The sequence below is a fragment of the Thermobia domestica genome, chromosome 13, assembly GCF_964235325.1.
Source record: "Thermobia domestica chromosome 13, izTheDome1.hap1.1, whole genome shotgun sequence".
NCBI classification, from domain to species: Eukaryota; Metazoa; Arthropoda; class Insecta; order Zygentoma; family Lepismatidae; genus Thermobia; species Thermobia domestica.
In genome coordinates this window covers 76,750,828-76,776,109 of record NC_137466.1, presented here as the reverse complement: position 1 = coordinate 76,776,109, position 25,282 = coordinate 76,750,828, and the positions used below count along the sequence as shown (strand labels likewise).

The 25,282-nt window shown below is 35.6% G+C and overlaps 1 protein-coding gene across 3 annotated transcripts in view; it reads right to left on the bottom strand.

The window, feature by feature from the left end:
• Positions 1–25,282, bottom strand: part of LOC145668262 (cytoplasmic aconitate hydratase-like) — a 160,884-nt gene that overhangs the window by 30,880 nt on the left and 104,722 nt on the right. For all 3 annotated transcript variants that reach the window (XM_081735961.1, XM_081735962.1, XM_081735963.1), the window contains exons 10-14: positions 23,142–23,301; positions 15,983–16,203; positions 12,006–12,162; positions 7,819–8,054; positions 2,088–2,224 (exon numbers count right to left, since the gene is read on the bottom strand). In XM_081735961.1, coding sequence (XP_081592087.1) covers positions 2,088–2,224; positions 7,819–8,054; positions 12,006–12,162; positions 15,983–16,203; positions 23,142–23,301 — 911 coding nt within the window. The remainder of the gene's footprint in view (positions 1–2,087; positions 2,225–7,818; positions 8,055–12,005; positions 12,163–15,982; positions 16,204–23,141; positions 23,302–25,282) is intronic.

The window sequence follows — 25,282 nt, the reverse complement described above, 5'->3', positions numbered from 1 at the left end:
ACTATGTCAAATTAATCTTAATTTCTTGTTCCAATATAGATCTATTGTAATAATATGCTTGCATCTCACCGTCATCAATCGTTGTCAACTATATTAAAATATTTGTACTTATTTTGAAAGAATCATTTTTACATCCTATGATTTTAACCCTGTGGACTAAAGTAAACGGTTGAGAAATGAAAGGGAATAATTATGAAAAGAATTGATGGACTGAGTAAGATGTGACCATACCATTAATATATAGAAACACACAGAAGATATTCTTAAATCCGATCACGAGCTTGCTACTGTGGTGCTAAGGTTCTACTCATCCGATTTTCAAAAATAATGGATGAGTGAAGTGATTTTGTCATTCCCCCTTTTACTCCAAGTGCAAATATCTGAAACTTACATAATCGGTTCCAATCATGTCTGCTACGTACATACAGTGTAAGTCAATGTTTCACTTTATTTCGTGCAAATAAAATTCCTTCAATTACTTACCTTGGACCTATTTCTTCTTCAAAGTTCTAGCTTTCAAAAACTTCATATAAGTAACTAACAGAATTCTCTCTTATTATCATATTTATAAGTCAATGCAGAATACAACCATTTGTAAGTTCCATGTGTAGCTCACAACATTGGAAACAAATGATGCCAGAAGTACTGGCATATTTTTATTTGATTTCAGTTTACCTTCGCTTTCAGCAGCGAGACTATATGAAACGTGGACCTATACCTTAAAGGGGATCCGAACCGCATGAGCTCCCGCCGGGAATCGAATCCGGGTCTCCCACTCCAAAGGTGTGAACGCTAACCGTTTAGCCACGAGCGAGCTGTATGTACTAAATCTGGGAAGAAAGACAGAAAAGAAATCTGTTACATAAAAGTAATTATACCGATTTTTTGGAGATATCAACGCCTTAGCCACGCTGTCTACTTGCGCCGTTGTGTTCGCCGAAGTGAAGCAGTGCTGAATTTGGTCAGTGCTTGGACGAATGCAGTGTTGGTACTCTTTAGATTATTAATTTTTAACTTCACTTTCTACGATGTAGGAGCGTGATTTTAGAGTTAGTAGAGACTAGAGAGAGAAAAGGTCGAGCGAAGAAAGGGAGGAAACTATATGAGTGGAATGGAATGTGTTCGTAGTGTTCCCATGAGTCGTGAATCCATGAGTAATGTATCTTTATTAATATATTATATATAACACTATCTTTTCTGCCTGTTCCCACTGTCTTTACTCAGCGCTAGGTCTACTCACTTCCCGTGAGTGATTTACTCAGCAGCAGTAAACTGGAGCATCCAATTGGAAGTGATTGTTCTAGACAATGATGGGATTGAGGCATTCACCCAACGTTGTGGGGAAAATTAAGCTATTTCAGTGAAACAATCAGCCAACTCCGATCAAGAAAACTAACAGCGATGGAATTAGCGAGCTCAATATATCCCCCAATTCAAGTTACCAGCCCTTCGGCTTAACGCTGACCTACGCCACTTTGTGTTTTATTCCACTGATTTATATGGGAAATTATTATCCTGTTTTCTTTCAAATGAACTGAAGGTTTCATCATGTGTTTTTTCACTGATTTCTGCAAGTCTAGTTAATATTGTTATAAAATTATTTTTTATTATATATACACACTTAATATTGCTTAAATTTGATAATTAAATATTGAAATAATACGTAAAAAATTAATATTTACGGAATAAGGGACATTTAGATAGATTTGAAAAATTAGTAAAATCAAACCAATAAAGTTGAAGTTTATTTCAGAGAATACAGAAAAATAATTTCGCATATCAATTTATGGATTGGCTTGGGGCTCGAACCTGGCATCTTTGGTTTAATGTTTAATGAAGATACATGAAATTGTTATAAATAAATATATATATATATAAATAAATAAATAAATAAAAGCTCAAAATAGCCATAAAATATGAGCTCGTTCTTTTTGGAATAAGGTGTACATAACAGCGCTTGAATTTCGAATAAAGACCTAGTCTCCATTAACTACAATGTATAATCGTGAGATCTTACAACTACAAAATAAATATTTTTAAAATACAAGGAATTTATTCCAAAAGTATGCTACAAAGTCAATACTTACCCCCTAGATGCAAGGTATCTTGCAGCTGGACTATTTCGAGCAATGCTACCAGCAGGAGATATGTGATCTGTTGTTACTGAATCTCCAAGATTCAACAGAACGTGAGCATTTTCGATTGGTTTTATGCCTGGAAGATCCTGTAAAAGTAATTCATCTTATTAATTCTACTGGTAATTATCTTGAATAAATGCTACATTCAGAATAAAAATCTTTACAACCATAAAGAACCTGCATTTGCTATCAGTAGCGTAATAGAGTTTAAATTTATTCAAGATATGATGGAAAAATAGAAATTTAATATATTAAGATATATATCCAAAAAAACAAGTTTGTCCTAAAAAACATTTATTATTATTATTATTATTATTATTATTATTATTATTATTATTATTATTATTATTATTATTATTATTATTATTATTATAAAACGATTGGGGTATAGTACATCCGCTATCCTGGTATACAGTTGCTGTCCGATGCCGACACACCGCGGGTGGTGGAGGATGTCACCATTGCCACATTTTCCTTTTTGTGTTATTTCTAGAGATCTTTTCCTTAAAAAACATAATACCTAAGAATTTTGTATACGAGGAAACGGTTGCAAAACTGCTAATATATAGAGAAGTGGTTAGGGATTGATAATAATAATTATTATCCATATTTAAGTATTACATTTGTCCTAAAGATTCCCTAAGTAGGTTTTAAATGAGCACATATGATTATTTTATTCATCTTAAAGTTAATCAGTAATGACTTTAAGAAACAGACAATTGGAATTGTGCAGACCAGGAAATAAACCTTCATAATTATAACAAAAGCACAATAACATGAATTTACGCAATGTTCATTTCTAATTTATATTTCAGTCAAATGCTACTGGAACTATATTTTATATTTTTTTCACTAGTTCCTAGAGTTTTTCCTAGCGCTGCTTTAATTTTACGTTTTTCCTACACGGCTAATTAAGCGTAATTTATTGTTAAGATACATAGTATTAGATTAGTGTTGCTCCCGAGATGATAAATTTCTTTTAAATTCGAGATGAGATTAGAAAAATGACCATTCTCGTCTCATTTTCGAGACTAGAATCTAGAAATCTAGACGAGACGATAAATTTCACGAGTCTGGCGGGCAACTCTAGTTTACCCTAGTCTTAGTTCTCAAACTTTGTTTTATTGATACATGAATCATAACATAAAATCATAAGTTGATAGAATGATTGTACGAACACAGTGTAGAACATTTATCATTTTTATAAAGATAGGCAAGTCTTACGCCATACACTCCAATGATAAATATGGTTTGAGTGTTATGTCATTCCCTTCATGAACCTCTCGTTACGTTGAAGGATTCTGGTAACTTCTAGATGAAATTAAGACAAGTGAATGTGTTTCTCAGTTGAAAGTATGTAATACTTCCAAACCATCTGAATACAATACTTAAAACTTCGAAGTAGTCGGCTACATTTATAATTACTGGATATAATAGAGGAATAATATCAAAGAAAGAACCTGTTCCTGAGTCCATATACTGTATATACAACATTTCTTGCTATTCCTTATATTGTCTTTGTGCTGTGGCGAAATGTTGAAACCAAAAATCGTTAATTTGGATGATTTCCAGTTTGAATACATGATTAAGAGAGGGTATAGAATCTATTCTTGGGACGCTGAATAGATTGCAAAAAAGTGCTTCTCAATATCTTTCCAGCTCTATGAAAATCAGTATTGAAACCAGAAGTACTATAAATTGAACCACTTCCGGTTTCGATAGTGTGTTGCAGGTTGTGATAATTCTATCTATCTATCTATTTATATATATATATATATATATATATATATATATATACTTACTCTTGAGACCATGAATCGATTACAGAAAAATGTTCTTCACTGTTTATTACTATTTTTGTTCTATGGCGATAAATATTGAAACACCGAAATGATTATTTTTAATTACTTCTGGTTTGAATAGAGGGTTAATGGAGAAGACAGGACTGTTTCTGGGGTGCTGAATCGATTGCAAAATCCGCATCTCGATATCTCCTATTGTTTTGGCTGTGATAACAACGGGCGTCTCTGGCGGGGGGGGGGAACGAACGGGACGTTCCCCCCCAATATTTTGAAGCACAAAATATTCAATATTTCATTCTAATTTAATTTATTTACTAACGACAGAATATCATATAAAAATAATAATTATATTTATTTGGAATATAATATTCAGACTGTGAAACGATTGTAATAGAGTTCTTGATATACCTTAGGGGCTCCGTGAAGGTAAGCAGAAAGGTAACAAATGGAATCGAAGTTAATAAAGAGGTTGGGCTAGATAGTACCATTTAAATAACTTTCTTTGATCCCCCTCCCCCCAAATTGTACATGCCAGAGACGCCAGTGGTGATAACTGACGACAGACGAACGGACGGACAAACCCGTGCATAGCATAGTTTGAAAATTTAAAAAATCAGTGATAAATTTTGTATGTGAATTTACAAAATTAAACGAGACGAGGACATCTTTTTCGATAATCGAAACTAGAGAAAAAACTTCTTCGAGAAGAGAGACGAGATAGGACTTACAAAATTTAGATAAGGAAACCGTATTTCTCGTGTTGACTTGTGAACAGCACTATATCAGACGTATTTCTTATTATATTGGTAATAGTATTCGATCTGTGTTACAGAATAGGCTTCAGTGTTTATCAAAATTGGAGACTGCGTCTATTATAGTACGTTCCTTAGGTTTTGTTACAGTCAATAGTTACTATTTATATAACGCTTATATTCTATTGATATAGTATTTAATCAGTGTTCAAGGGAGACGTTTATGCTTATTGTTACATTGTTCTAGTTTCGCAGGAAAATGTTTACTTTATCTGAGTTACGGGAAAGTAAAAGAAAAGTGTGTTGTGATTTAAAAAAAAAAAAAAAAAAAGACCGAAAAAAGGGAAAAAGGAAGAAGGAAAAATAGTAACTGACCATCCCTTTCTTGACAATTTGGAAAGACATAAGGCAACGTCGTACAAGCATTGATGGATCGGTATTGCCAGCAGGAGAATTGTCCGCTGTTTTGCGGTTTTTGAGGGAAAGGAGCCATGCCTTTGAATTTCTGAAACTGTATAAGAGGATAGTGAACAGACTATACCTGTTATATTCATCCGAAGAATAGATTATTAGGCACTAGAATATAATATACGAAAATACAACTGATAATGCATCACTATCATTGCATCCAGTAATTTTATGAATTCTGTAATTCCACTTGTGTTCTTATTTTTTATTTTTTTTTTTTATTTATTTATTTTTATTTTTAGTTTTGAACCCTTAATTCAATAAATCCATAAGCTAAAATCCTATTCTATTTTATTCTACCACAAATGTAGTTATTACAGTCGCAGCACTTAGGCAAGTCAACTATTGCGCTAGTTTCGGTTGCTTGGGATGTACTGCCAACCGATGATGACGGCGCCGTAAAGTATTGTACAGGATTTACTTCTTATCACACGTCAGTATTGTCAAGAAACTGATCCTTCCCCGGAGAAGACAAAAGCAATTTGCTCGTACTGCTTTCTGAATTAGTCACTATCATCTGAATCATAGTACTAATGTGGGAGTCACTATCACATTTTCTAAGCTGTTGAATCTGTTGGCGAATGACTATTGAATTTGAACTGAATTTTTGTTAAAGCTCTTTTCCTTTAGTATAAAATCCCACGTTATGCTGAAGGAAATGAGAGAAACCTCAGAAAATGCACACGGACACAATGTTTCTCCATTACAAAGCCTACCTGGTGTGACCTGGAATCGAACAAGGGCCTCCACGCATCAGACCAAAGGTGTGAGCTAACAGTGAGGTACCGCAGCTCCCAGTACTTGCAATGTTTGGTTATTATAGGCCTTAACAGTCGCCTTGGGTGCCTCGTTACCTATGACTTGCGTGTATCCCGTATGTAGTGCATTCTGAAGGGATTCATTGCCGTTTTAAACCACTCATACATACATACAAACCTTTCTCAGAGTACTAAGAACATGTAAACCCAAATATAAGGATCACTTATATAGAAAGTAAATATATATATATACATTTATTTACTAGAATACATGATAGACACATCCAAAAGATGTAAACAAATGCTTGTTTGTGATTCGTCAAAACTCAAAAAAAAAAAAAAAATATATATATATATATATATAAAGGAATCCTTATTTGTGATTAGTCAAATGCCTGTCCATGATATTTAAAGGGAACTTCTACAAATATTTATATTTTTCGTTTCCTTTTATAGGTGTCATTAACAGTTTTCCAATAACTATTTGTCAGTGTTTACTTAAAGTTGAAATATAATATTCTTCTTTCTTCGTTTCCAAGATATTGAGATATCATTAATTACGAGAAAGTATTACGGAATTATCCAAAGAGAAATTTGCCTGCGGACTAATTTATCACAAGTCGCTCATTTTGCACACAGTTGTCCATTGTCATGAGCATATTTAGGGATTTTTTTTTCAGATCTAGCTCGGAGTAAGTATAAAAAAACAAAGTCAAACGTTCAATGAATTAGTAATTTATTTTCATGAGTTATAAGAAGTTCAATTAGTACATTAGGGATAAGCACATAACAGTAACACATAATGCTACGGTAGAATACATTCTAAGGCAGAGCGTGAACTCTGGAACTGATTTATAGTCAGTTATAAGCCCGATTCTTTAAACTTTCTCGACAAACACTGATTAAAATGAAAATTACACCCATTAATGTGCGTTTCGTGCTGGATCAGTGTTCTTCAAGATGTTAGTGCTGCTTGCTCGAAATCCAATTTGATTAATTTCGAATTCCAATCATTAATATTAGCCTTCACCAAACTGAAAAATCCCTGATACGTCTTACTAACTCTTGTTGGTAAGAGGCCAAAGATCAAAGGGACAATATCTGTTTCCTCCAAGTTATGTTCCCGTTCTTGAAATTTCGGTATTGTCTGTACTGAAAACCCTGATGTGTGCATGGTTTCTTCTTAAAAGTTTCGATTACGTGATAGTTTTCATTAGGTGGAACGCGTGATCTCTTACATATCCATAACCTACCAGAATTAGCCAATCAAAATGAATCACATAATATTACGCTGTTCCATCTCCTTACCCACCTCCTTTATTATTACATTCATTATAATTTAGACTAACGTGGGGTGGAATGGGGTATTTTGGCGCATGTTTCACGGTGTGTACCGCAAATGTCTCGCTGTCTAAGGGAAAGTTTTGAACAGTACCGCAAATGCCCCCTTAAAACTGGTTTTCTTGTAGTACCGCAAATGTCCTGATACCCTACTGCATACGTACTGAATGACAGGCATATTTTTCTTTCCGCTTCATTTGCGTTTGCTCCCAGTCTAAACTGGTAAAATATAAGGATAATTTAAGAAGAACATACTTTAATATATATATAATTAATAACGCAAAACTTTGGCATAACAAATTTTCGGGATAGTAAGAAAGAATGTTCAACCTGCATTATTTAGTTGTACATTGTTAAACTGAAGATGATTTTACTTTTATAAATACTTTCAACATTATTTGTCGAAGAAAAAAAAAAAAAAAAAAAAAAAAAAAAAAAAAAAAACCATATCGCTTTCACCTCTTCCTCAAAATAGTAATTTGCATCTTCAATGTGGTCAAAAGTTATATTCTGTGCATGTAAATATCATCTTATCTCTATAATTATTTAATAATCTTACCTTTGTCATTCCTTCAAAGAAAGGGGGTTTCTTGATGTAGGTAGAATTTTCGTCCCAGGGATACAGTTGCCCACTTGGAGCATTGAGTGATGCCCAATTCGGACTTCCTTGCTGAATTTTGGAATACACTTCGCTGAACATGGCTGGGATGACAAATTTTTGCTCTACTTCGTGAATTTCATTGCGCAAAGGCCAAATATCACGTAGAAAAACAGGTTTATTTCCTTCACCGTAGCCTACGAAAGCAACAAATATTGAAAAAAAAAAAAAAAATATATATATATATATATATATATATATATATACGATAAAAATACTTATAAAATGGACAAAATGCATAAGTTATTTTTAAAAAAAGTATCCAATCTTTAGCCAGTAAATAGTATCTACATGCCTGGAGCTCTCAAATATTAATTCCCCTGAAAGTTACCTCCTCAGGACAGCACACAACTCATTCTGTTGTCTCACCATTGTTGGAAATATTTTTTACATCTCTGAAAATTGAAAATATAGCTCGGTTAGGCAATCGGGATCTGTACATCATCTCGTAGATCAAAATGAGATCCTCTTTAGCAAGGATTTTCAGTTTGAGAAAAAAAACAAAGGGCCATGTGGAGAGAATGGGAACCCCAGCCGAAGGGTGTGTTCAGGCAACAGAACCTGAATAGGACATGAAAAAATTACGAATGTGTCGTCGTCGATACAGCTGCCACGTTTTCACAAGACGCAAGTTCCAGTTTGCGATCTGAAGTACCACAAAGACAACGTAAGCTAGTCTGGTAAAGTTGGCCTACAATAGTGACTGCAGGAAGTCGTGAAGTTTGACCTAGATCTACTATTTCACCACCTAATAGAGCGCGAGGATGTGTCCCGGTGTCAACCCCCATCCATGAAATTTTGCCAGTGTTGTCTCTCGCGCTATATGGAGAACATCTCCTGAGGGTGCAATGTTGGCGGATTGGCGCTAAGTTTCGTTTTGCTCATTGTTGTTGTTATTGTAGTTGTGGCTGTTTTATACTTCTGCGACATGTTACCGTTTAATATGAATAACTTAATGTTCGTGTTATAGTTTTTCAAGTGCTGCTTTTGCCGCTCGTTCGCCATGTCTTCTAAGTTTGGTAACATTGCTCGTGTACTTCTGCTGTTTCGCGCTTTTTCAAGTATACATTCGCAAGGCACCTCCACGAATCGTACCGAATTCTTCCACATGTGAATTAAAGCAGTTCTACGATTGGTTTAGAGCCCAGGATTCACGAATCGTCGCGGCTGCTATAGCAAGTAATGCGCTTTCCTATTATCTAATTATCCTTCTTTCTTTCTATCTTACACAATTACAACAGTTTCGCGTATAAATGTCTCCGTGTAGATAGAAAATGCGACACACACTTCCATCCGATAGATGCTTTAGTGTATTAATTGCATGTGAGGAGACGCATGAAGATAGATGGCTGATGTCTTACTCTCTGTCATGACGCGGGCTTTCCTGAGGGGCGTCCTTTATTCTAACTTTTGTTTCTGATAACAGTAAATATGATTAGCTTTGCGTGCATCTGTCGTGCTGTGCTCTTCTACTGAGGGAAATGAAGATTAAGTTTATTACTATGACAACTGAACGTCGATTTACAGTTTGGTATAACAAGAAATATTGATATAATTTGACAATAGCATTTGTTCAAGTCGTTCCATCACCCACAGCAGTAACAGACGTATCTTATTTACCGCATATTGTCTTCTACCAGCTACTGACAATCTCTGCAAACTGTAAAATGTTTACATATGTATGCATGAATTTGCTTAACACCTAATCATACAAAGACACCATCGAGTCTAATTTGTTTCGCGAGTTAAAAAAAGAAGAAAAAAGAAAATGACAGACATTTTTGAATGTAGGATGCACTTTCAAACTCACCCAAATATTCAACACAACTCCATAGGGCATTATTTATTTACCATACACAATACGAACTATATTATTCTTATTAATACTAAAAATGGTACAAAATGAAATTAAACACTAACATTCTGCAACAATAAAAAGGTACGACAATACAGGGTTATACACACAAAGAGTAAGTTGTTCTCTAATTTCATTTTAATTACACCAGAATAATTATTTGCCTAGGAGATGGCAGAGAATGAATGCGCGCGCAGAGATGGCTGATTGAATTGGAGTTTAGCATTCCTTCCAATATATTTTTCTTTTTACTTTTAAACTTCAGCAGCGAGACTATATGAGACGTGGACTTATAGCTTTTAACGTGAGATATGAACCACATAAGCTCCTATCCGATTGAGAATCAAACCCGGATTCCCCGCGATCGGGTTTGGAGAAGGAATCATCCCATGTACTCATGCGTGAAGCCATTAACTCGGTAAATCTCGAGCGGAAACCTAAAAATAAATATTCTGTCTTCTTCGTTACCTTTTTCTTTTCTATCTACACAATTATATATCCGTAGTGAGCATTCTATATAGACAGAAGCCACGACATTCACTCATCGACATCTGTCTTGGTATTATTATTAGCATGGGAGAGAAGCATGTAGAATGGTTATTGTTTTACACACTATCTGAGAGTGGGCTTTCTCGGTGAACCCTCTTACGATCGTTTCATTTTCTGGATATTAGATGATAAATCCAGCTAGGCGTTTCGGGTTGCATAAGACCTCAAAAGAGACAGAATATTACTTGAAAACAACAGGCCAGGACGTATTCCACGACAACGTGAAAACAATTCAGCTGCATATGCATGAGGATCGTCAGAGAACCATTAACGAAATTGTGAAGTGTCACACGAAACATCACAGGCAATTTAAAAGGACCGTATTGCTGAAAATTCGTATTTATCCTTCTGACCAACGAACAGTAGCATTGTGCTGCAGTCTGTCACGAGCTTAGCGTGGTCTCGTCCATCCTTCAATGTCAAGACTCATCTTTGAGGAAGTAAACTGGTCTACAGGGACGATCGTGAGAGAAAAAGGAAGTCTTTAAAGTAAAATAGTCTAGGATCACTACGACTGAAGGTGTCCCAGCGCAAGAACTCGCCCCTAAATGCCAGAGAGTGAGCGCTGAGTTTTATTGCAATGTCCATCATATAAAGGCATTGAACGAAATCTACCTGAACTGTGACGCGTGGACAATTGGCAACTCTATGACGTACCGAGCTCTCGTAATATGTGGGTTTCTCGCCCACACTAACATAGTTACTTCTGCATCCACGCTAGTCATCAAATTCGGACCCTTGGAGCTGCTTCCTCTTCCTGAAGAATATAATGCAGCTAAAAGGTCGCCACTTTAACAGAAAGGGAAAGACATGGCGTGAATCGTTCTGGGCACGCTTCGACAGCAGGGCTTCCAGCACGCATTCTACTTCCAACGGTGCTAGGATTGATTTACCGCTCCGCAGGGATATTTGAAGCTTTTCCTTAAACTTCTCCAACTCAAATCAAGTATTCAGTTCCACATGTCCGAATCTCAGAACTTTCCGATATATCCTCGTATGAGTGTCACCGTACATTAGTAGTACAGCTTTATTTCGTAGTCATTTTGTCTGCATCAATCACATTTGTATAATTTTGTGCTCCACTAGAAAGAAACACACTTACTACCTACTTTGTTTGTAAAAAGCTCTCAATCAATTTTTGTTTTCTTTGTAGAATATTTCTCAACTGGCAATACACGCAAAAAAAAAAAAAAAAAAAAAAAAAAAAAACAATAAAATAGAGTAATCCATAAAATTTCAACCACAAGAGGTAAACTCTTATCAAGTTTAAACAACAATGAAAGTGATGATTATTAAAGTTAACTAAATATTCCTACAATGCCACTACTTTAACATTATTTGTGTATTTTGAGTTATTAAACTATACAATTGGTTTATTGTTCTTTACATCAAATTTAATTGATTATAAAAGGCTAAATGGAATTTGTGTTTAATGGAATCTTTATATTCAATGAGAATTTAACATTAAAAAGAAGGGAGAAAATGGAGAGTTTAAGTAATTTCATCTATACTAAGAAAGAATAGCAATGATACATGTTATTGTATTGCTGGCTTCACTTCAAAAATGATTCAAATAATTGCCGCAAAATTAAATTGCAGTGTACTTCAACTTTTCCACCTTGATTTGAAATAAAATAGAACATATTTAACAGTATAGCACAAAAAGGAAGAAAAATGTGCATACCTATAGGTTCTTGTTCGAAATCAATATTCACAGTACCAGCAATAGCATATGCTATTACTAACAAAGGCGAGGCAAGATAATTCGCACGTGTATTAGGATGAATTCTTCCTTCGAAATTTCGATTACCAGAAAGAACTCCACAACAAACAAGATCATTCTGCAAGAAAGAATATTTTATATACACACACATACATATACAATTATAATATAACTACCGTATTGTGTTAAAAAAAAAAAAAAAAAAAAGCATTATCAATATTTGGAAGTTGTTCGAAATCAATATTCACCGTTCCAGCAATAGCATACGCTACCTATGAATCTATCGGTGCAACTCGTACCAGCAATTTGTAATAATACAAAGAGGAAATATTCACAAGGGCACGGAACCAGATTTGATAGTCTGTACTCGTCTATGTGTAAGTGCAGAAAAGAAATATGACTTCGCCACAGTTTTTTTTTTTTTCAGGTACGTTGAAAATATTTTAAGCAAGGACTAATTTTTTTCACTTTATCTATACAATGGAAACAGGTTAAACCAGGTGAAAGTACGTAGTTAAATGTTATAACTTCGTTAACTGGGAAATTCCGATTTTGAATCTGTAACTAAGATTTTCTTTTGTCCTACAAAGTACATAGTAAAGTTCCTTTACTTTATATTTATTTATTTTTAATATAGACCTGGTAGACTTCCTTCTGAAATTCCATCCTATTTATCTCCAACACTTAATATTTACACTGAAAAATGGCCTCGTACCAGCTGTGACAGAATTCAGTAGGCCGTGAAAACTTACTGAAACGCAAACTGGCCCAATGCTCTCCAATTTGAGTAGCTTCTCTGCCTTTTATTGATCGTCTCCACCAATAACGTACCGTCTTTTAATTTTCGTGTCTCCGTAACCTGTCCTGCTGTGCACAGTATACGATTTGTTCATTAATAACAAAAGGCGACAGATTCTGCACTGAAACTATCAGCATCTTTTTCTTTAAGTATACAGTTTAAGACAACAGGAATCTTAATGCTTGTGTTTTCTACATTCTCTGCAAATGATTCATTTTTAGTCTTACGTCAGATTTCGGCTTTATCTGAGAAGGCGAGCCCGGACTCGAAACCAAAGTGATTTCACATCAATCATGAGAATAAGTAAAATTCTATGGGGTTGCCACAACGCCAAATCGGAGCGCTCACAGGAAAAGCTACTCCCCTAGCAATCTCAAAAACATGATCCCACAACAGAAACAGGGTGGGGGCTAACGTAATCATGACGAACAGGAAATGCTATAAAAGAAAACGAAACATCACTCCGTCGGCAAGACAAATGGCCACGGAAGATTAAGAAAACAAAACGGAATTAATCAATTAATAGAAAGAAAGTCCTAACCAACCCAAATAATAACATTTAAAAAATGGTTCAGATTTTTTTGACATTCTATATTTTTCTACTTTTCTTGGTTTTCGTTAAGGTACACACCAGTCGGTCGAGATAGATGCTCGGCCACTTTAGTTGGAAGAAGACGCTAACTGATCCACCCATAAAACAATCTCGAGACAAGCAGTGGTATTTGCGGCTGAGATTGTGTGAACAGGTTATGCAGAAGCCAACCTGTAGGGTTAGGCTATTTGAGAATGCGTTTTTGAAGCGTTACCCCCCGTAGCGAACGCGACCAAGGTGGTTATTCGGTAATTTTACTTTTTCCAGAGCTATAAATCATACTGCAAACCAGTGAGGGTTTCCAGATCTTTTTTGCCAGGTCCAGGTCTATAATAGCAGAGTTCCAATACTCAGCACAAGGCATTTTTTGCTTCCTTTTAGGGTTAGGCTATTTGAGAATGCGTTTTCGAAGCGTTACCCCTTGTAGCGAACGCGACCAAGGTGGCTATTCGGTAATTTTACTTTCTCCAGGGCTATACATCATACTGCGAACCAGTCAGGCTCTCCAGGTCTTTTTTTCCCAGGTCCAGGTCTATAATAGCAGAGTTTCAATACTCTGCACAAAGCATCTTCCAAGCGGTTGTTTCTTGCTAAAATCCCCTTGCTAGCAACGTCTTTCCTTTTCTTCTTCCTTTAGAGATCTTTTAAACAGCAGGCGGTCTATTGTTCCGAAACACACCAAATACGCTCGAGCTGACGTTTTCTCCGCGTTTTTATTAATTTCGCGTTTGGGATTAGCCATCCACATTTAAATACATGGTCAGCGTATTCCAAGCGTACGCATGATTAATAAAAACGCGTGGCGAACGCTTATGATTAGCCATGGGCTTAAACTCGTATTACCTTTTCCGCAATGGAAGTCCACTGTCTAAAGGGGGTGCCTCCCTGCTTACCTGGAGAACGGCGATAAACAAATTGCAAAGCCCATTTATTTAAACGCCTTTTTCCACGAAAATTCTTCGAATTTATACTCTATTCGTCGTCTCTTCTATTTTTTTTATTTGTGTTTATGTTTATACCCGTTGGATTAATATCTACATTGAAAGGAATCCATGACTGTTACGATTTTTACAAATACGTGTACAGCGGGGGACACTTCTAAATGGTACAGCCATATGGAGATTTACGGCTAAGGTGTACCATTTAGAAGTGTCCCCCGCTGTACAATATTAATTATAAGAAACGCTCTTCAAAATGTTCGTATAAAAGTTCATCAATTTCGGCGCTTTCACAGCTTAGTGCTTCTTTACAGAATGTTGAGTCGTCGTCACTGAGATCTAGGTATTATACCAATCTCTTCACCTTTACACTGAGAACAGTCGAAGCATTTCGTAGGAACGTTTCTAAGGTTTATCTTCAAACCAGCTGAGTAGGAGTTTTGCCCCGTATACGTGTTTCTATATTGCTTTCCATTTTGCATTACAGATCTGTTGTCTTCAGGGAGCCCACTGATAAATTAACAGTTCTCCATCACAACACGTTGTCCTCTTTCTTCTAACACACTCTTCCTGAGTGCTTACAGTTACACTAAAATTACTCTTTTAAGAACATTCTGATCAGTAAACAATTAATTGGCTTTCCCTTCACAATTTAACAAACAACAATCACAGACTTATTAGTCAGAGAATGCCGACAAGAGTTAAACGAAATTTGGAATTAATTGTTTTGATGACTTAGACTTTAACTACTTAAAAACTTTTTGCTTTTAATTTCAACATGACTTAGACGTATTTTGAAAGACATAGGCACATATACTTCGCCCTAACAAGAAAACATAGCACGACGACCGAAAAACGTTAAAAATAACTTAAGTGCTGTTTGGAAACACGCTCCTCACATACTGTATATATCTTTCTCTTCCTCTGTGGTAGTCTCCAGTTCTGCAAACCAGGCGCTATAATAATAGAACACAATTTGATACATAGACGTACATGTTTCGGCCTTAAATTAACTAGGGCACCAGACTCGTATTTCTAGTCGCCATGACGATGTGGCACTGGCGCCCAGGATTTATTATTTTGATTTGATTTAATGTCCCTTTCAACAGTGAGACTATGTGAGACGTAAGTCTACAGCTTAACGTGGGATCCAAACCATATAAGCTCCCGCTGGGAATCGAATCCGGATCTCCCACTCCAAGGGCGCGTATGCTAACCGCTTAGTCACAAGGGAGCTCACCCAAGACTTTTAAAACATTATATGGATGTTTCTGGGTATTTATGTGAGTCCCCTTTGATGAGTTTCTGCTTACGCCACTGTCTTCTTTAAATATTGGAAAACTTTAAAAAATGATCATACATTCTGAACACAAGTATAATATGCCTAGGTTGCACAAGATAAGACAATTCTTGTGACGAGATTCAAGAGGATACAGATTCCTTCTAACAGAGAGATGTTTTTCGAGACGAGACAGTCAACTCTTGTCTCGTGCGCATCTCTAAACATGCACGATTTGATAAACAAAATTATTATTATTATTTAATTGGCTGTGTAACTCATTTGAATTGCACAGTTTACACACGAAAATTATGACAGCGAACTACTTACATTTTCAATTGTTTCCACTATTACGTCTTCTAACGGACCACTATTTCCAATGCATGTCATACATCCATAACCAACAATATCGAAACCTAATTTCTGGAGATATGGTATTACTCCACTTTCCTGTAGATAGTATGTTACGACCCCTGATCCAGGCGACAGACTTGTTTTAATATATGCAGGTACAGACAATCCAGCTTCAACTGCTTTTTTAGCTAGCAATCCTGTAAAGAAAGAGTACAATATCATAAGGACTGCTCGAATAGTAAGGCTAACTACTTTTTCCTACAAAACCATAGCCAAACCAACACATAGACAATGGATTGGAATAAGTCTTGCCTAAACTTCAGCATACGTAACAAGACACTCAGGATATTTCTCACAGCATGGCCCTAGTTTCCTTCATGTCGACTACAAGAGTCCAATTTTTAAGCTTAGGACTACCTACGGCCGACAGACCCAACACCTTTAGCCATCGATTCGAATCGTTGACTGCTCATGAATCGTGTCACGAGGCCACAGAGATGATAATCCGAACGACCGAGGTCTGTGGTGGATTATGGAGCAAGATTGCGTAATTTGGCATGGACGTGTTGAGCAATACGAGGGAAAACGTTGCTATGGTGAAGTAGTCTGACATCGCTTTTCACGGAAGGCATAATATTATTAAGTTACCGTAAATGGTGACAGGAAGTACGATGGCACAGTGGAAGCACGATGGAATCCACTGACAAATCGTGTTCGTGAATTTTTTTGAGGTTCTCCTGTTTCTTCCCACTTTGTCATTCCATAAATTATTTCATAATCGTTTACTTTCATCAATCATCTGACTCCTTTTGCCTAAATGGGCATAATAGTAGAACGTAAAACTAGGAATTTATTATTAAAGAATTTAATAAAGATAAGTTTAAAAAAAAAATACAGAAGTTCTTCGAAAGAAAGATGGAGAAATATTAGCAATAATGGCATTTCGTTAGAAGATAACAGATATACATGAATCTCATGAAACTAATACTCCATTTTAAAAGTCTCATTTCAGGCCAACTTTCTAGAAGAGAGCTACCTTTAAGGATTAGGAATTAGATTTCTGGGCTTTCGGCATCTATGGCCACGTTAGCCCGTCATGTATGAGGAATGACGTTTCTCGGCGATCACACTATCCAAGGAAAGGGAAAGAAAAAAAGACTGGAGAAGGAAGAAAGCTGCTTGGGACAAGCATGTTGGGTACTATCTAGGCATTTGCCTGGTGTGAATGAGGAAAATCTCACTCAGAATGGCTGGCCTAAAAAAGTTGTTCTACTTGTCCGACCGAGTGTATTCACCGGGAACCGAATCCGGGATCTCTCGCACCAAAGACGAGAGCGTTAGCGACTACGCTACACCGGGCCACAAGAGTTCCCTTTATAAAAATTACCATGAAACACGGGGCAAGTAATATTCAGTACTCGGAAGTCTGTCATTCAATATTCAAGGAACATTCAATATTTAGTAAAAGCTGTAGGAAACAACTCGGTGTAGGTCACATTACTAGAGCAATTTCGACGTATATTTCTGCGTTGGTGTGGAGTGGGAAGTTAATAATTCCCATAATCTGTTAAGAAATAATGCAATATAGTAACTATAGACAAATAGGCTAAAAAGGTAACGACACCGCTCAAGAGAAAAAAGGAAATATTCATTACCCTGTGTCTTGAAGTCAAGCTGATTGACTCGAAACCAAATTAACATTCACTATTCAAAATCGGTATAAAATTTGAACGAATTACAACAGTTTCGAATAAAATTAATTCCATTTTACGGATACCTTCTTCAAGATAATCCAAAATATGTATATGGAAGCTACGACCCAAGTAAGAAGTAGTGTGGGATCAATATACCAAATTCCGGTTCCAGTTGGATTACATCAGGGCTCAGCCCGTACCTCTCAAGTTGAAAGTGGGAAGCTAGAGAACGTATTTGGAAGACAGAGGCCTAAACGTTAGTAGAAAGAGAACTGAATGTCTCGAGTTTAACGAAGAACGGGAGAGGAAAGTAAGGCTATAAAAAGACAGACTGAATGAAGTGAAAAATTTTAAGTATTTAGGCTCATCTGTTGCTAAGAATGGGGATTTGGACGTGGAAATGACACACTGTATACCAGAGGAATGGTGAAATTGGAGGAAAGTATGTGGCGCGCTGTGAGACTCAGAATCACAGTGAAGAATGAGATAATTTACAAAATAGTGGTTAGAGTAGCAATGATGAGCAGAAACATGGCCAATAAAGAAAACACACGAAAAAAGATGGAATGTCACCACCGATATGAGAATGCTACGCTGGATGTGTGGGATAACGAGAAGAGACAGAGTGACGAATGAGAAAGTAAGGGGAACAACCAAGGTTGTATGATCGAACAAAGAAGATTGCAGTGGTATGCCTATCTAATGAGAAGAATAAACTATTACGTGGTCAGGAGAATGATGGTAATGGAAGTTGATGGAAAGAGAGGTAGAGGGAGACTACGAAGAAAATGGATGGATATGGGTAAGAATGACTTAAGGGAGAAAGGTCTAACACAGAAAAACTTTCCGGACAGGGCTTCATGGAAAAGACTAATCAGCAATATTGACTTCGTGCAGTAGCGGATCCAGGATATGATCAAGGGAGGGCCTAAACCATAGTTTGCAGCTTTATCCAGTGTAAAGCAAGATTGAAGCCCATTTTATCTAGTGTATACCTGAGCGTCAAGAGGGGCTATCCGCGCCTGACTTCACGTACGTGAGGAAAGACTGAAAGAAAGAAGTTAATTCAAATATTCATTGTGTGAATAATTATTCGAGTATTTTTCTGCTGTCACTTGAATATTCGCTTTCAATATTCGAATTATGAATATTCGAAGAATCCATAATTCGAATAACTTATTCGGAATATTACAGCACTAGTTTAAGCCCTTCGTGTGTTCGTGCAGAGAGTTTAGCTCAGTTCAACTGTACAGTCCGCTGCAAAATACCTGCAGCATGAGCATTAAGTTTGTAAAAAAAAACGCGTAACAGCGCAGGGAATCAACATAACGTCTAAGTGGCACGAATCACGCCAAGAGAAACCTCGGCATCCTCCTTTGCACACTTATTTTGGAGCAAAAGACTTCGTCTTTTCACAATAAAGTTACATGCCTATATTGCAGGTTTTTTTGCTGCGGACTGTACAAATACCTCTTGTTTGTTTCAGAGTTCTATGTCTCTTTCAAGCACAAGGCTGTATGAGACACGACGATCTACGTAGGATATGAACACATACCTCTATTAGGGAACAAAACCTGTTTCCAGCACCTAGGCGTAAGTGTTAAGCAATTAGCTACCAGGGAGATCTGTTCCTGATAATTTGTAATAAATATCTTAAATATCGTATATAACACTTTTTGACTCAATAAAAATGAATTCTTTCTTTTAGTGTAACTTTTTGAAAATTTCAATTAAAAATATTTATTAAATGACTATGTAAGAAATAGCTATTGAAGTAGTAAAATGATCATGAATAAAGTTTACTTTTTTTTTCTATTCCAATGGCTGTTTCTTACAGTCATTTTAATAAATATTTTTAATCCGAATTTTTAGAAAGTTATACTAAAAGAGAGAATTCATTTTTATTGATTTAAAAAAGTTAAGTGTTTTATGCCTTCCTTTTCTAATAATCAGTATTAAATTTAAGGGAAACGGTGGCTAAGTGGAAGAGGGCTCACCTCTAGACCTAGGGATATCTGGTTCGATCCCACGAAATCGGAGTTTGTGGTGGACAATATTATGTGTACGGGATTTATTAGGTTTTTTGTTTCCTTCCACCTTCTCATTCCTCCTATTCTTTCAGAACCATTCGCTTTCATAAATCATCTATTTTCTTTGATCTAAAGGACATAAGTGTGGGATGTAAAATAAAAGATTTCTTTCAACAACTTTACTGATGTATAATGAATACATTATACTAACTTTTCCACAAAAATATGATTATACATAAAATAATGAGATAAATGTGTAACTGTTTATAATCTATAAGCATGTGTCATACTAAGATTAGCTCCATTCAATCGAAACGACAGGGAAGTGTACCAGCTAAGTAGACGCATATCCTGAAGGCAAAAACCAGTGTTGTCACATTTCTTTCTTGCATTCAACACGTCAATTAACAAAATTCGTATGCTTCTACGCCTTGGGCTACGACAAACAATACAGGTTGAGCCCGTGTAGAAAAGTTACATATTTTGCTGTAGCCATCCTTCATTCAGATTCAGGACTTTAGCATAAAAATTCGTTAGCTGCTATTCACTAGCAACAAAACACAATTATAAACTTCAGTTACAAAATTGGGAAGTTATATGAATGGATAAATAGACCTCTACAATATTACTTGTCAGCGAAGATACTGCGCTTAATTAAATCGATATTCCAAAATGAGTCAGATACAGCTCTTGTACGGTAAATCTAAGTATAAGCAGAGTACATATGATATTTTCAAATCCACTGAAGAAGACCTTTGGTAGCCAAGAAAGTAGAAAGATATAAAAGTGTCTTACTAAGGTGTGCAGGAACTATCCTGATCGGAGGGGGAGCGGTGGTTCAGTACTAGAGCGTTCACCTCCGGTGCTTGAGGTCCCTAGTTCGATCCCACCTCACGCTGTGTGGACTTTGTGGTGGACTAACACCGTGCTTGTGGGTTTTCTCGGGGTTCTCCCGTTTTCTCCCACTTCCTTTATTCCACCACTTCATTCATTTCTCATCATCACAGTCTCCTAGCATAAGCGTAGGAGGTAAAACTTAATGATTTCATTTCATTTTATTTTCACTATCCTGATCGGATGGGATAGATTTTTGTTACTATCATAATGAATTCTAAGCTATGCAGCTAATTACATTACAATTACTCTATAAAACAGTAATCAGGAACTGATCACGATAGAGAGAATAATACGTCAATTAGTAGTCTTGAGCAGCTTTAAGTTATTTAAAAGATAAAATGAAGACTTTTTATAAAATACACTTACAGATTAAATTCAGAGGTAACCAAGGGGCTGGGTTCCGGCATCAATTTTATAGGGAAAGCTCCCTCAACATCACCAAATCAATTAGTTGACACTAAACGCAGTCAATCTTAAATTTTTACGCACAAAAACACATATCTTGTAGTAATATATTTACAAGTACCATACACTTATGAGATGTAATTTAGTTTGCTTACTTCTGTTTGGGGAGGCACGGTGGCTCAGTGGAAGACTGCTTACCTCTGGTGCGTGGGGTTCCTGGTTCGATTCCCGACCAAGTAAGCTTATGGTGGACAACGTGTCCGTGGGTTTTCTCGGAGTACTCCCGTTTCCACCAACATTCTCATTCCACCAATTCTTCCATCATCATTCACTTGCCTTAATCATCTGTCTCCCTTAGCCTAATGGGCGTATTAAATTCGTGGAATGTTAAACCGAATGATTTCATTCCATTTCTTACTTATGCTCGTTCAACTACGTATATTTCATATATACAGCATTCACTTAATATTTATTTCAAATTCGATTTCAGTATCAGCGTAGTTTGAATGTGCTACTTTCAGGAATCTCATGCGCGTCAAACCTAATTTCAAGAAAATTGACACGCGTATCATGTCCAAATATCAATAAGTTCCAAAGATAGTAATAAATACGTTTAATTTTAGTCGCGTAATGATTAAACCGATTTCATGATGCTACACTATAGTGTACAGCATTGTTAAAAATCGCTGTTCTCGCGTGTGGAGCTACTGTATATCACCGGACGATCAAATCTTTAGTTGAAAATTATTTTCTTTACGTTATAAAAAAAATAATTTCAAAAACTTTTACTGGCAATTATTATTATTATTATTATTATTATTATTATTATTATTATTATTATTATTATTATTATTATTATTATTATTAACAAGTAAGTTCCGATTCACAATGTGAAACTACGGTAGACCTTCAAACTATGAAAATTCAATACTCAAACTTGAAGTAGTACATCTAAAACAACTGGTTGCAAGAGATTAGTACGACCAAAGATAAAACTTATTCCTTAATCCATATCAAGAAGTCATTATTCACTATCCCTTACTGTTATTGCTCTATGCTGATAAGGGTTGACTACTTTTAGTTTGACGGCGGGAGCTCATGTGGTTTGCATTCCACGTTAATCAGTAGATCCCGTCTCATATAGCCTCGCTGCTGAAAGGGACGTTCAACTCAAAATCAACTCAACTACTTTCAGTTTGAATGACGGTTAAAGGGGAAGATAGAACCTATTCTTGGGACGCTGAATAGATTACAAAAATTCTATTTTCGATATCTCTTACAGTTTTTGCTCTATGAAAATCAGTATTGAAACCAAAAGTACTAGTAATTCAGCCACTTATGGTTTTGATATAGTTTTGTGGATCGTGATGAAATATGCACTCTTGTGACCTTGAACCGATTGCAGATAACCGTTTGTCGTTATCTATTACCATTTTTGTTCTATTGCGATAAATATTGTAACCAAAAATGGTTAATTTGAACCACTCCAGTCTAAATAGAGGGTTAATGAAGGAAACGGAACCTGTTCCAGGAAACTAAATCGGTCGCAAAAAATCGCAATCGATACCTCTTACCTTTTCTGCTCAATGGAAATCACTATTGAAACTGGAAATGATTCGAATGACTTCCGATTTTGGTAGAATGTTGAGGATAGTCATGTTGTCTTGAGATGTTGAATCACTTTTTGGACCCCTCCCAACAAAAATTTCTGGGTGCGCGCCTGCTTAGCCATGCACCATTAACTCAATCAAGTAAATAGAGTCATATGTAACTTAATTATGGTATATGATTTAAATTATCAGGTGTATGTTCTATCACGGAAAATGTTTAAATATATTTATATTTCGTCACACACTTTTCTTTCAGTGCAAGAAATAATGAAATCACATTTTTCAATAATTTCGCAGAAAGGATTTCATCCCATTGAAATAATTAGTGCAAGTAAATATAAAATAAAGACTAGCATCCCTAATGTAATAATTTATTTCATATTCAATAGTAACGTACCTAACTAAAGAGAAATTTGTATGGATAGGTCGTTCATGGGACTAATTTACCGATCCTTATGCCTACGAACATTATTTTACACTCCTTTATGGTATTACTCACCTGCTCCTAACATTACTGATGGATTACTCGTATTCGTACAAGAAGTGATTGCTGCTATGACGACAGAACCATGGCTTAATGTATATTCACGACCTTCGTACACAAATGGTACAGTTGCCTCCAATTTATCAGCAGGAATTCCGAACCCTTTAAAACCCACCTGGAAAGAAGGAAGACAAAAATCACAGTTTAAAATAGTTTCGTTTAATGTAGTTTCATTTATTTTTCTCAAATTACAAATATTTATCATACATAAGGCAACTTTCAGATTATTACCTGACGAATGACTATCTTATTTTTACCCCATTATTGACGTTAACATTAAAATTTAAAACTTGAACTATTTTATAGAGAAGTACAAGGATTAAAATACGCATTTCCAAAATTCAAAGATCATGATCATATCATCCTTATTATACATTATTATTTTAAATTTACTTACGGATATTATGAAGAAATACAAATTCAAACTATGGTGTCAACATTTTCTAAGATTTTTCGTAACTACGACGTATGCCTGAGAAAAACAAAATTAGCATGTATTTTGTCAAAGTGATTTCGTTAATTCTGATTTCATCATACCATTGATTGTTTATTGCGCGCAATATTTCGGTTATATTCACCAGTTGTTTCACTCGAGTCTTCGGCCCGTTGTACAATATAAGCTAATATCATGCTTAATTAAAAGCTCTAATTATTAACATTTAACATTTTTTCTTTTAGTTTCCTCACCAACCAATATGAAAATAATAATACTGAAATCTAAATATGGTTACAGCCCTTGTAATATTAACAACCAGCGAAGCACGTTTATGTTCATATCATCTATCCACTTTGAAAATTTTGTCCAACGGGGTGCTCACAGACAAATTTCAAAGCGCGGATTATTGCGTCCCTGAGATTATTTAGAGGGACATAAATTTGTCTTGAAAATGGTAAATAAAACTGAAGAACGGTAAATAATTTCGTAAAGAAAGGCATATCTGATGGAACAGAATGGTAAATTTAGAGGAGAAAGGTAAATTTGAAAGGCTGCGGCCAAGTCCATGGGGAGATGGGTACACCTAGTGATGAGCAGTGGGAGTATTCCCGGTGAAAAGGAAAATAAAAAATTTGGAGGTTAAAAAATTTTAATTCGTTGACTGTACTCTATATAACTAATTAATAATATGAGTTTTTAATTTCCATTTCCATTTGCACTAGAAAGTAGCAAAGTACTAATTTATAAATGATGAAAAGGAACCAGTTTGTAAAGTAACCTAGAAATTCTGTAGAGATAGAGGTGAAGCACAATCAATAGACCTCGAACCATCGTCAGTAATAGATGACGGTCTGTCTGCTCTCTCTGATTCGAATTTCGCTCTCTGAGAAAGTATCAGATATTGAATAAAGAAATCTCTGAAGTCGTAAATACATACACTTTTAAAATGTAATGTTTACATATCAAAATTAGGGTTGCTTCTCAGGATGTTTCATTAGTACCAGTGTTTCCGGACCTGTGTTAATTAGGATTTATTTGTTTTCTTTTACGTGTATATTAATGAAACAAGCTTTGTTTGCGAATTTTTGTAACACCGTGTATAATTGTTCGAAGTAGCCTATCTTCTTAAATTAGAGATTTAATAATACACAATAAGGCACAGAAGCAAAGTACACTGTACCTAAAATCAACATTCTGTATATATGCCATCCCATACACTGGCAGCCTTACGAATTTTTCGAGAGACTACGTATGTTTTCTGGCAGTTACCAACCTAATTTAATTATAAACTAATTATTTGCTGAGCAAAACTATATATTTTCGTTAAAATTCAACACGTGTTACAGTTTCGCCAACTAACTCTTTAGCTTCACCAGATACTATGTGATACAGGATAACTGTACAATCGTATATACATACAACAGCTAAGATATCTTTCTTCTGATTGGCTACTGGCAGCAGCAAATCCCTTTCAATTATACTTATTTGAAAATTTCTATATAGATTTAACGAAAATATATAGAGTTTTGCTCAGCAAATAATTTACCAGTTGTTTATATTTAATTATAACAAAGCAAAGTTTCTACTTATGGAAAATATCAGAACCTAATTTGTTTATAACATTTAAAAATTTAATATGATTATAATATTAGTAGTAGGG